This window comes from Emys orbicularis, chromosome 18, assembly GCF_028017835.1.
Source record: "Emys orbicularis isolate rEmyOrb1 chromosome 18, rEmyOrb1.hap1, whole genome shotgun sequence".
NCBI lineage: Eukaryota > Metazoa > Chordata > Testudines > Emydidae > Emys > Emys orbicularis.
The window spans coordinates 12,235,983-12,248,829 of record NC_088700.1 but is presented as its reverse complement, the minus strand read 5'-3'; the positions used below and the strand labels follow the sequence as shown (position 1 = coordinate 12,248,829).

General features: G+C 48.1%; 1 protein-coding gene across 1 annotated transcript in view; it reads right to left on the bottom strand.

The window, feature by feature from the left end:
* FNBP1 (formin binding protein 1) overlaps positions 1-1,118 on the bottom strand; it is a 139,368-nt gene extending 138,250 nt beyond the window's left edge. Inside the window, exon 1 of the mRNA XM_065419012.1 lies at positions 1,024-1,118. Within this exon, the coding sequence (XP_065275084.1) occupies positions 1,024-1,047 (24 nt within the window). The 5' untranslated portion in view covers positions 1,048-1,118. The remainder of the gene's footprint in view (positions 1-1,023) is intronic.
* Between the last annotated feature and the right edge of the window lie 11,729 nt (positions 1,119-12,847).

The window sequence follows — 12,847 nt, the reverse complement described above, 5'->3', positions numbered from 1 at the left end:
TCCCTCTCACTTTCCAGGATCACTTTAAAAACAATCAAAATGCTCTGTTTTTATTTATTTTTTTTATTTTTTCATATTTTCCCACACCAGAAATCTTTTCTAATCAAAAATATTGTCCCTCCACCAAGTATTGAACAAAAACAATAACAGCAAAAGAAAATTTTATCATCTGCTTTTTTCCCTGCAGCTCCTTCTCCTGAAATTGGACCCCTTGTATATAATTTCTTTCTGAACCATTCCACCAAGCCCTTACAAAAGAAAAAAAGAAAAAGAAAAAATCCCAGTCTCTGTTTTGAAATCAATTTCTCTCAGCTTTAGAATTCCATTTCTTTTTCTTTGTTTTTGTTTGATTAGTGTTTAAAAAAAATCAATCACTTTCTTCAACAACAGGACGAAAAATAAATTCTGGCAACTCTATTAGTTATTTCCCCGTATCTTTCTCACAACATTTTTAGAAACTGAAGACTTTTATAAAAATCTACTAAACAGGGTTTTTTTTTAATCGTAATATGTGCGTTAAAATAACCGTACAAATGATACCTATCGTTACACTACACTTGGGTTTCAGTGTTTCTTTCACTGTTGTACTGATCCCAAGTTTGCAAATAGGCTGCAGACATTTACTAAGAAGCCACGGGCTGCTTCATAAAAGGTGCAAGTTTATCAAAATATTATTCAATCGTCTTTTACAGCAGCTGCACGGAGACTGCTCCAGTGGCTGTACGGCTCAGTGCAGAGCCACTGTGTATATCCGCGGCTCGCAAACCGTTATGGCAATAAATTACAACTGGGGGCTGGGCCGCGGCGCTGCATTTTGGATACTTTTCTTGCAATATGTTGGAACTTTGTAAACATTTTCTCTGCAGGGTTAGCCTCTGCAGAGGGGTCACACCCACCCTCCTCTATATGGAAAGGAAGAATAACCCTCCCCCTGCTGCTCAGCCAGGCAGAACGCCCCCCCCCCCCCGCGCACACACACACACACACACATTGCAACATAATGTCTCTGCCCTCCACACTTACCCACAGCTCTGTCCCCCAGCTCATGGTTCCAACAGATCCGAAGAGGAGAGGGTGAGGGGGGGTGGCACTGGAGAGTGGGGGGATAATTAACCAGTGGGGTCACTCTTGCCCCTTCTTTTCCCCCCTCCCCACAAAAAAAAATCAACCACCCCTCCCCCCACACAAAAATTCCTTTGGCTGCACAAAATACCCCCCCAACCAACTCCTGGGTCTGGGTCTCTCTCCCCCCGTGCTCTGTGGTGGTCACTGCAGCTTCTGCTGCTGCCTCATTTCTCCCTCCACAGCAAAATGGCCAGGGGAGCCAGCAACAGCAGCACCACACCACACGGGGGGGAGGAGGAATTGACAGCTCCAAGGCACTGCGCATGCGCCCTCCTCCGAGGAGCAGCGTCAGGGAGGAGGGAGAAGCCGGGGAGAGAGCGTGTGGGACCGCGCAAGCGCAGGCCCGCAAGGCGGCTGTTGAGAGAGAGGGTCTCGCGCCACCGGCTGGAGCAGCCTCGCTTTGCACGTTCCAGCTGTCGCTGCCTCCTGGGAAGGTGGGCAAAGCGGCCACGTGCTGCAGGGGTGCAATCCCATTGATTTGCACCTAAAGGCAGGATTTATTGCCCCCCCCCCACCGAGATTTGTAGTGCTACAACTGAAAGCATAGTTTGCATACTCCAGTCCCTCTAAAAGCACGTCCACTTTGCAATCCACGCGCATGGCACAGATTTATGCACGGACCTCACTGAAGGCAGAGTTTGAAACACACTCTCTGCCTCTCCCCAGCTGCACGGGCAAAACGTCACTAAATTGTAGGGCAAAGAGAGCAGGTTTTGAAGAGCTGTGTGCACCCCTCGATACTGTACCTGGGCAATCATCCTTTAGTTCGTGTGTAATTGAAGGCAGGATTTCTTCTCACTCACCAAGTACAGCTTCAGGTGTGGATATGGGTAGTTTAATCTACTTGCCTGGGACAATTTTCCAAACCAGTCACCACTCACTAAGATTGTGCATACATTATGTAAACCTTAGAGCTCTCCTTCCTCTGACCCCTAATCTCTAGCCTTGCCCCTCTTCCTCCCAAATCTTTCTTACAATTAATTCTCCAGGTCTAGTCTCCCCCTTGTCTCCTATTTCTACAGGTTTCTGTTCCCTTGGTCTCTTTCCCCATTTCTTATCACTCCAGGAGTACCATTTTTACAGTATTTTTTAAAAATAAGGCTCCACATTATTGTGATTGTGTTGCGGCTATGGGGGGTGAGGGTGTGGGGCGATCAAATGGCTGCAGGAAAAAAATGGTATTTGAAGCATGTCCGTTTCATGTTATCTAGTTAACTACCGCAAATTCAGCTAGAAATTAACCCAGTGATTTCTAACAAAATCAATTGTCAACCATTTATCTCTTCTAAACTCGACACATGAGCAGGTGAGCTTTAATCAAACTATCCCTCTTAAAGTGAAATATTGACAAAATAATTGTCCAGGGCATTATATCAGCTTTGTGAACCTTCCAGAAAACCATGCCTATTCACTCAGCCCCTACAAACAAAAGATTTGTTTTGGAGTAATTTCACTTAGCAACAGTGCACATCTTAACCAGACTCAACTGTGCCACTTAATCTGATTTTACAATTCTGTTTTCTAACCACAGGAAACTTGCAAGAGATTTAGATCACTATGTTTTTAAGTGTTATTGGGCCCATTCCAGAAAAGCTTACAAATACAAAAATCCATGGAACTCACATGAATAACGGCTACTTGAATAAATAAGGGGTTATAAAATTGGGAATACCATTATTACATACATTTAAGAAGGTATCTGTCACCGTACAGATGGACAACTTTTAGCCAATTTATAGCAAGACAATTCCCCCAAAATAAGGGGACATACACTCTGCGTCAAACTGAAATCACCAACCCCCACATTTGTGAAAGGACCAGAAGCAGAGAATTACTAAGAGATTCCAACACCCACAGCAAAAATGTGCACAATTATTTCACTGCATTAATATTTATCCTATCTAGTTCAATACATTTATTTAAACATAACAGGACTTGTAAGATACTACAGCAGTCACCATTATCTCTGAAAGGAAGGGGTCTATATTTTAGCAGTGAATTGTAACAAGTTAGATTCACCAGTCACCTGAACAGAGTTCAGTTTGTGTTCACACAGAGCTTTTCTGATATCAAAGCCACATTTATGTGTTTTCACCTACCATGCACTGCTGCCTAACCACAGCCCCAATCCTGCAGTGAGTGCTGCTTGGACAGATCTTCGCACCTGGGCAGGGCCCCATTGACATTAGGGGTCTGCCCAGAGCTCGGTGCAGGATCAGGGCCTGTATTTGTATCAGTGCATTTTGGAAAGTAAGGGAAAGAGTGCATCTAGGACATGCACCCACAGGGCACTCTAGGATGTCCTGTCGCACAAACAGCTGGAAGGGGGACAAGCCAAACCTGTTACACAGGCATGGTTAGGGAATCCTGTCCATATTGAAAGGGGGAAAAAATGCTCTGAACCAATTAAGCAAAGACAATCACATTCCAGTACTCTGGCTGGCCACAGTTACAAACTTTGAATATTTAACTATGGTGGATGCAGATATACCACACATTTCGAGCCAACCATGCCAGTAACTGTAAAAACGTATTTAAAAGTTGTGGTGTGGAAAGGGGCTTGCTCTGTCCTACAAAGTGAACTAAATTATAAGGTAAAATCCCAGATATTTGTGGAAAGGAGCTCCAACAGAATAGAGTATTTTAATTTAGGGGCTGTCTGCATTAGCTTTTTCCCCCTAAAAATTTCCATGGGTTCAGTTTAGGGTTGCCAACTTTCTGATTGCAGAAAACCCGAACACCCTTGCCCCGCCCCTTTCCTGACACCCCACTCCTTCTCCAAGGCCCCACCCCCACTCATTCCATCACCCCTCCTTCCATAGGTCACTCTTCCCCACCTCACACACTTGCTCATTTTCACTGGGCTGGGGTAGGGAGTGAGGGCTCTGGCTGGGGGTGCGGGCCCTGGGGTGGAGCAGAGATGAGGAGTTAGGGATGCAGGAGAGGGCTCTGGGCTGGAGCCGAGGAGTTTGGAGTGTGGGAAGGGGCTCCGGGCTCGGGCAGGAGGTTGGGGTGTAGGAGGGGGTACGGGCTCTGGGCTGGAGGTGCAGGCTCTGGGGTGGGGTCAGAAATGACAGCTTCAGGGTGCAGGAGGGGGCTCCAGGTGGGGCAGGGGGTTCGGGTACAGGGGGGTAAGGGCTCCAGCTGGGGGTGTGGGATCTGGGGATGAGGGGTTTGGAGTTCAGGGGGGGCTCAGGGCTGGGGCAGAGGGTTGGAGCATGGGTGGGAGTGTGGGGGCAGGCTCCAGGAGGGAGTTTTGGTGCAGGAGGGGGCTCAGAGCTGGTGCAGAAGGTTGGGGTGCGAGAGGGGATTCAGGGTACGAGCTCAGGTAGCTTCCAGGAAGCAGTGACATGTTCCTCTGACTCCTAGGCGCAGGGGCAGCCAGGCGACTCTGTGCGCTGCCCCCATCCCCTGCAGCTCCCATTGGCCGCACCTGCGCCTAGGAGCCAGAGGGACATGCCGGCTGCTTCCAAGAGCCACGCGGCACCAGCCGCTGTGGCCAACCGCACTTTTAGCAGCCGAGCCACCAGGGTCCTTTTCGACCGGGCGTTCCAGTCGAAAACCGGATGGCTGGCAACCCTAGTTCAGCTCCAGCAGTAGTAGCAATAGCGGTGTCTACATGGGGGGCTTAGGTCGTCTTAATTACATCACACAGGACATGAACTTTTTCACAGTCCTGAGCGATAGAGTTAAGCCGACCTAACTTTGTAGTGTTGACCAGCCCACAGAAAAATAGTGGAACATGCCATTTGCAGGCTAACAGAGTTAATTCTGCTTGTACGTAATATACCTTTCCCCTACCTTTTGTCGGTCTTGTCTATTTAGATTGTAAACTCTTTGGGGCAGGGATTGTCAATAGCTCTGTGTTTGTACAATAGGGCTCCCTTCTTGGTTGGTGTCTAGGCACGACCTTAATAAACATAATTAACAACAACAATAGCAGAAATTCTGGAAACATCTAAAACCAAAGTGTGAAAGCCTAAAGTGCTATCAAGTTGTTAAAACTTCCAAATACCAGCTAAACCACTCCTTTGGGAACACTTAAGTTGTTTTAACCACATTGGGTCAGACACAACTCACACAGAAGTTAATGGGAGTTTTGAATTTTAATTTCAAATGGACCAGGCCTACTGTGAATGCATCACAATAAGGTATGGGCCCAGTCTTGTAAATTCTCCATGTTCAGGACTCCCATTGGCTTCAGAGGTCCACAGGCAGAGCATTCACAGGACCACACCCTTAGACCTTGTCTACACTGCCACTTTACAGCGCTGCAACTTTCTCGTTCAGAGGTGTGAAAAAACACCCCCCAGTGCCGCAAGTTTCAGCGTTGTAAAGTGGCAGTGTAGACAGTGCACCAGCGCTGGCAGCCGCGCTTCCCTCGTGGGTGTTGCTTTTTTACAGCTCTCCCAGCGCTGGTGCCGTGACTACACAAGAGAGAGCTCTCCCAGCGCTGGTGCCGTGACTACACAAGAGAGAGCTCTCCCAGCGCTGGTGCCGCGACTACACAACCCACGTTAAAGTGCTGCTATGGCAGCACTTTAACATTGCTAGTGAAGACATACCCTTAGTAAAGGCAAGTGCTGATCCCGTAGGCCAGGTCTACACTACAGACCTAGGTCAGTATAACTACATTGCTTTGGGTGTGAAAAATCCACATCCCTGAGCAAGTAGTTATACTGACCTAACACCCCTACCACTCCCGCGTAGACAGTGCTATGTTGACAGGAGAGCTTCTCCCGTCAACATAGCCACCGCCTTTCTGGGAGGTGGATTAACTACGCAGATGGGAAACGCTCTCCCATTGGCATAGGAGTGTCTTCACTTAAGCGCTACAGCAGCACAGCTGCATCAATACCATGTTTTAAGTATCGACCTGTCCCTAGTAGCAGATCAGAACTTATTTTGGGAGGCCCTGAGACAGTCTCTTATGAACTCTCACTTCTGTGAGAAACTTCCTGGATCGAATACCGGTCAGATGATTGGCATTTACACCAGTCAGGGTCAGGGAAGATAAAATAAAGCCCTGAACTAAAGTTCTGTCCAGGACCCTTTTATTGGGACTGGCTTGATTAACAAAAAAAAAACAAGAAAATCAGAACTCCCTTTCACAGCTACCAGTGGCCTTTCCAGCTTTCAGCAAGCTAGGTAGGGAGAGGACATACCTTGCCCCCAGGTCACCACTACTGCAGCTGCTTCCTCTGTACTTCTATAGCTCCTCCCAGATCACCCATGTAATAGGCACAGAACCTGGGTTCTCCTTGTAACCTCTTACACACTGGGGGCTTACGGAGCACCTTCCTATCTTGACACATGTCCCTACTTTACCTTGCAATGAGAAGCTCTTGAGACCATACCCATCTGCCAGTTCTCCCAATTGCTTCCCAGTAACAAGGGCCTTAATCTTACCGCCCCCATCTCAGCAGCTGAAACTCTCCTGACTGGGTATAAAGGTATCTATGAAAAGAGAATGGAACATGAAAGAAAAAAACACCATAGCTCAGTAAAAACAAATACTGATGAGAGGAGCTGTACCCACTGGGGATAGCCTATTTAGAGCAAGATAATGCACTCTGTCCAGAAGTTGCAGTAAGATTTATCACAGTAAATATGCCGGTATGAGACTATGATGTGGCACACTCAACATACACAAGCCAGTTCTGCTTAGTGGTAAGATGAAACCTTAATTGTAGATATGGTTTTAAAAGTTATTTAAGGGTCTGGCTGCTCAAGAGACTGAATGAGACACAGACTTTCACTTCTGGGTCATAGGTCCACATTTGGCCCTGGTCAGCAGGGACTGACAATGAAATAATAGCTGTTTGGTGGACTATGAAATAAACGGGTGGTCCCCATCTAGTTTCTAGTGCGCACACACACACAAAAAATCACCACCATTAGCAGGCTTGTTTGGAGTCAGGGAGGAACAAATGACTGAGCCTACTGCAAAGACCATGAAGAATGAACAGCTCCCAGTCATCCATTGATGTAGCATCTCTACATCAGGACAGTGGTTTATCAATGAGGTGATGTATGGAAACTTCCATTGCAGCTACCATTGTAAGCAATGTTTCATGTAAGACTAAAACAACGAGTCCTTGTGGCACCTTAGAGACGAACACATTTATTTGGGCATAAGCTTTCATGGGCTATAACCCACTTCATCAGATGCATGGATTAAAAAAAGTAGGCATCTGAAGAAGTGGGTTATAGCCCACAAAAGCTTATTGCTTTTTGTTTATTGTTTTTGCTGATACAGACTAACACGGCTACCACTCTGAAACCTGTCATCACGTAAGACTATCATTCTGGCACCTTCCACGAGAACTAAACTCACAAAAGAAAAAATAAAAATCTAAGTTGCAAGAAAAGATGTTTGGGCCATGAATACTTTTAAGAGACAATCTGAACTTTCATAGTCTTTTACTCGGGGCAACAGATCTTCAATACTTGGTTTGATGCTGAAAGGACATCTAGTGGCCAGTTAAAGTAATTCAATGAGTGAAATAACCCTACAAGATGACTCAGGGTTTTTGTTTGTTTGAAAATAGTTTGATGCCAGTCCAGATTCCATCTGTTTACAATAGCATTTCCATGTTTACATTATCATCTAGCAATTAACTTGGGAAAAGGGGAAGTAAAAGCATAACAAGGAACATAAAGTAACATCCGATTAAGCAGAAATGACTGTGCACATGACCATCTGGCACAATCATGGTATTGCATAGACTGAGATCATCTGAAGCTTCTTGTATTTTTTTCTTTGTACATATTCATCCTTCCCCACCCACTACTCCCCTCTCTAGAGACTGTTCCTTAGGGTCGGTATGGAGAAACTTGCATAGCTGCTACCTTGTACAGGTGTGTGGATAACAGACTTCAACTTTCCAGAGCCGGCAATACAACACCTAACTTTATTCTTTAAAGGATCAGAGGGGTAGCCGTGTTAGTCTGAATCTGTAAAAAGCAACAGAGGGTCCTGTGGCACCTTTAAGACTAACAGAAGTATTGGGAGCATAAGCTTTCGTGGGTAAGAACCTCACTTCTTCAGATGCCAAGTGAGGTTCTTACCCACGAAAGCTTATGCTCCCAATACTTCTGTTAGTCTTAAAGGTGCCACAGGACCCTCTTATTCTTTAAAGGGTCACTCTAAATTTTAAAATAATTGTTGTAAACTATTTTTACCAATATTACTAGCAATGCTTTAGATTACTAAAAGTGAAAAAAGTAAACATTCAATTTGATTCTCACTATTGATGCTCTTTGTTTTTTGTATTATTTTCCATTTGGACAATCAACATCAGTGAAGTTAGTTCCATTTTGTTTACAGTCAGTTTCAATTTAAAACAGATTATAAAAAATCCAACAATTTAATAAAGGAGCAGAAAAACCCTTATATATTATTTTAAAGGAATTAAAAAAAAAATTCCTGAAGGAGCAATTTTTAAATTCCTTTAAAAACAACAATAGGTGGTTTTCCTGCTCCCTTATTTGTGCATATAGCAGTCTTTTCAGGTTTAGCGCTAGATACCCAATTACTAATTCAAAAAAATGCAAAGCACCCATCGTTCACCCCCAGGCCCCCCAAGCGCACTCCCCGCCCCCTCGTTCTCCCCTAGGCCCCCAAGCGCACTGCCCCACCCCCTTGTTCCCCCTCCGGGCCCCCCAAGCGCACTGCCCCACCCCCTCGTTCACCGCCAGGCCCCCCAAGCGCACTCCCCGCCCCCTCGTTCTCCCCCAGACCCCCAAGCGCACTCCCCGCCCCCTCGTTCTCCCCCAGGATCCCAAGTGCACTGCCCCACCCCCTCGTTCCCCCTGCGGGCCCCCCAAGCGCACTGCCCCGCCCCCTCGTTCACCCCCAGGCCCCCAAGCGCACGCCCCGCCCCCTCGTTCCCCCTCCGGGCCCCCCAAGCGCACTGCACCACCCCCTCGTTCCCCCTCCGGGCCCCCCAAGCGCACTGCCCCACCCCCTCGTTCACCCCCAGGCCCCCCAAGCGCACGCCCCGCCCCCTCGTTCACCCCCAGACCCCCAAGCGCACGCCCCGCCCTCTCGTTCTCCCCCAAGCCCACTGCCCCACCCCTCGTTCCCCCTCCGGGCCCCCCAAGCGCACGCCCCGCCCCCTCGTTCACCCCCAGGCCCCCCAAGCGCACTGCCCCGCCCCCTCGCTCACCCCCAGGCCCCCCAAGCGCACTGCCCCGCCCCCTCGTTCTCCCCCAGGCCCCCCCAAGCGCACTGCCCCGCCCCCTCGCTCGCCCCCAGGCCCCCCCAAGCGCACGCCCCGCCCCCTCGTTCGCCCCCAGGCCCTCCAAGCGCACTGCCCCGCCCCCTCGTTCTCCCCCAGGCCCCCCAAGCGCACTGCCCCGCCCCCTCGTTCTCCCCCAGGTCCCCCAAGCGCACTGCCCCGCCCCCCGTCACTCTCTCCTCCCCAAACAGGCTCCCTCCATGACCCCAGCACTGCCGCCCCCGATCACATGACCTCTCCTGTTGACCCCGGGCCCGGAAGTGACGCTGGGGCGAAGATGGCCGCCCGCGGTACCTGCTCTCCGGTGGGGAAGGCGCTGGCTCTGGGGGCGCTGCTGTGGCTGTGGGCAGGAGCCGGGTGCATCGCCTCAGCCAGCAGGTAAGACCTGGGCGAGCTCGGCGGGCCCCTGCGGTAGTCAAGGGCTGCTCAGCCCCGGCCCTCTTCCCCCCCGACTCCCCATCCCCGCCCCTGGGGCTCTGTAGTCTCTGTGTGGGCCCCGCCCCTTGTCCCCTTTCCTCTGTGTCCGGCCCCTTCTTCTGGGCTCGTTCCGTGTTTCCTTGTTGGGCCCCCGCTGGCCTGGCTGCCCTGTTCCCCCGTCCCCCGCTGCTGGCGCTTTAGCTTTCCTCCGAAGCTGCCCTGGACTGCTCTAAAGTGTGGCTGGACCCCATTTTAATGGGGTTGCCAGGGCTGGCTTAGACTTGCTGGGGTATGGGGCCGAAGCCCGAGCCCCACTGAAGCCCAAGGGTGGCGGGGTTCAGGTTACAGTCCCCCTGCCTGGGGCTGAAGAGCTTGGGCTTTGCTCCCCCCCTCCCCCCCCCCCGCAGGGCAGCGGGACTTGGCGGGCTCAGGCTTCTGACACCCCCCCCCCCCCCCGGGGTCGTCAGTTATTGGGAGTGGACCACATCTACCCTGACTGAATTGACCTTGTCAACACTGGCTTCTCTTCATGTGCCAATATATTTATGCCTGCATCAGTAATTTTCAGTCCATGTATCTGAAGAAGTGGGTTTTTTACCCACGAAACCGTGTGCCCAAATAAATCTGTTAGTCTTTAAGGTGCTACCGGACTCCTTGTTGTTTTGGGGATACTGACTAACACGCTACCCCTCTGATACTTGGGGTTGTGTAGTAATTTTTGTTGTCAGAAGGGGGTCCGGGTGCAATGAAGTTTGAGAACCCCTGCTCTAAAGCATCTAGCATATTTTTTGATGCTATATTGATACATTTTATTATACCACAAGTCTCTTAAAAACAAAGACTATGGAAAGCCTATAGAACTTTTAGTAAGTTTAGCTGTGAGTTTAGCTGATTCCTCTTGTTTTATGATTGATCAACTTCTGTTGCTACTTTTCTGCTGCTGGATCCTTGATATTGTCACTGTCTTCCCCTTGCTGGTGCCCACTAATGCCTCCTTGTCTATGAAACCATACTATAGAAAATGCAAGTAAGCCTCATGAGCCACTGTTCACTTAATGTGCTTCAAGTGAGAGATTGCTGCTGCTTATACTCTAGCAAATTGGATGGATGGGAGGAATGTGAATTTGTTGATCCTTGAGTTATGAGAGCACATGTCCATTAAAAATGGTGGTTAAGAATTAAAGGTTAAAAAAGAAGGGGGGGGGGGGGGAAATCAGCTTTCAATCTGAAAATTTTCATCACAGATGACAGTTCCTGATAGTTTAATTCCATAAATTTATCTAAATAATGTTGAGAACATAAATGTATTATGATCTCTGTAGCCCAGAAAAGTAGCTAATGCATAGTTAAGATTGAATTTAATTCTGTAATTATCATATAAGGTGTTGACTCTATCCTTGAATCTTCCCACTTATGTGTTATAGCTAGGAAGTGTGAACAAAACAAATCTGTAGCAAAGTGTTATTACTCTTGAACTAATCTTTTTGTGAGGTTCTGGACTAGTTTTAAATCAGAGTTGTGGTTCTAGTGGTCTGAAATTATATTTAGAATGTCTAAAACCACATATTCAAACTCAGGGTGGTCTTAGCCCTTTGCCTTTTCATAGGGAGACAAATGGAGTGCTGTGGAGTCTATTTTACGGCCTGGCCTGAAAGATGCAAAGACTAACAACCCATCCGAGCAATGTAGATATTGTATCCAGTGATTCTTCTCAAAAGAGAAGAGGCTTGCTTTGCCCTAGCATTTTTCCATCAAAACTTCCTCCCTTCCCACTATGGTCTAGATTGTGGCTGCCCTCCACCCTAGAGACGACTGCTCCTCACTGGTTCTGTATACTTTGTAAAGTGCTCTAGGAATCATCAGGATGAAAGGAACTATTTGCACTTTAAAATGCTATCAGTTACCTTCTCTTCTTTTGTTAGTGGGAAGCCCCAGAACATGCCAAAGTAAGTGGTATTGGCAGCAGACCTAGCCCTACTCACTGCTTCTAGTTAGGTTAGGAAGGCTGCAGAACTTTACTTTACTTGAGGTGGGGAGAGTGCATGCTAGTAGGAGAGGACTAGGTCTCAACACTGTAGTTATTTATGTGCAGGCCACATCTGTGCTACAAAGTTCAGTCAAGATAAGTTACATCAGCATACGGCTGCCGATGTTTGAATATCACTTGGGCACTGTGCATGCTCATCATGAGGGTCTGCATAGGTGGAAAAAGTGGTGCACTCATGGGTAGGCAGTCTGTGCCCCATTCTACTTCTAGTGCAGTGCCTAGTGGGACATTTGACAGTGATTTGTGGGATACCAGCAATTTGCCCAAGGATTTCTGAGAACTATACTTTCATCATACCAAGTCTGATCAAGATTGCACAAGAGGATAAAAATGACATCTCCATTCTGATAAACAATGCACTCTGCATGATTCTGCCTGCCTCGTCCACCATGCCAAAAAATGGAAAAGCAGACACTCCCTCTACCTCTGCCGCTATCCAAGCTCAGGACGCTGATGTGATGGAGATTGTGTAATTTGGACTGCCATACTATTTTTTGAATTTATTTGCGATCATTGTGCAAGTATTGTGAGCAATCAAAAATCAATGTCTTTGTTCTCTTAACTTGTGGGTGGGATGGGAGCCATTTTCTTTAAATGGGGGGGAAGGGAGAGAAAGGAGGCTTCGGGCAACAAAAAGGTAAGAAATGCTTATAAGGAATAATGCAAGTACACACTTACCCACGCTCCCGTCCCCTACATCAGTGGGCTCATTTGCGCTCACCTAGCAGGAATGGTTTGACTCCAGTGGAGTTTCAAACAGCTCCTGACTCGCTGCATGGTCTGCGTCTGCTCCTGAGAGAGGGGGTTCCTCCTCCCTGCTGTGCACTGCAGGGATCTTGGCATGAGGCTCCTGCAAAGTGTCCACAGTAGAATGCAGGGTGCTGTCCACATAAAGTATTGCTTGCAGTTTGTTGTAGAAACAACAGATCCTTGGGGGTGGCTCCAGGTTTGTTATTGGCCTCACTCACCTTGTGGTATGCCTGCTGAAGTTCCTTCATTTTTACACAGTACTGTT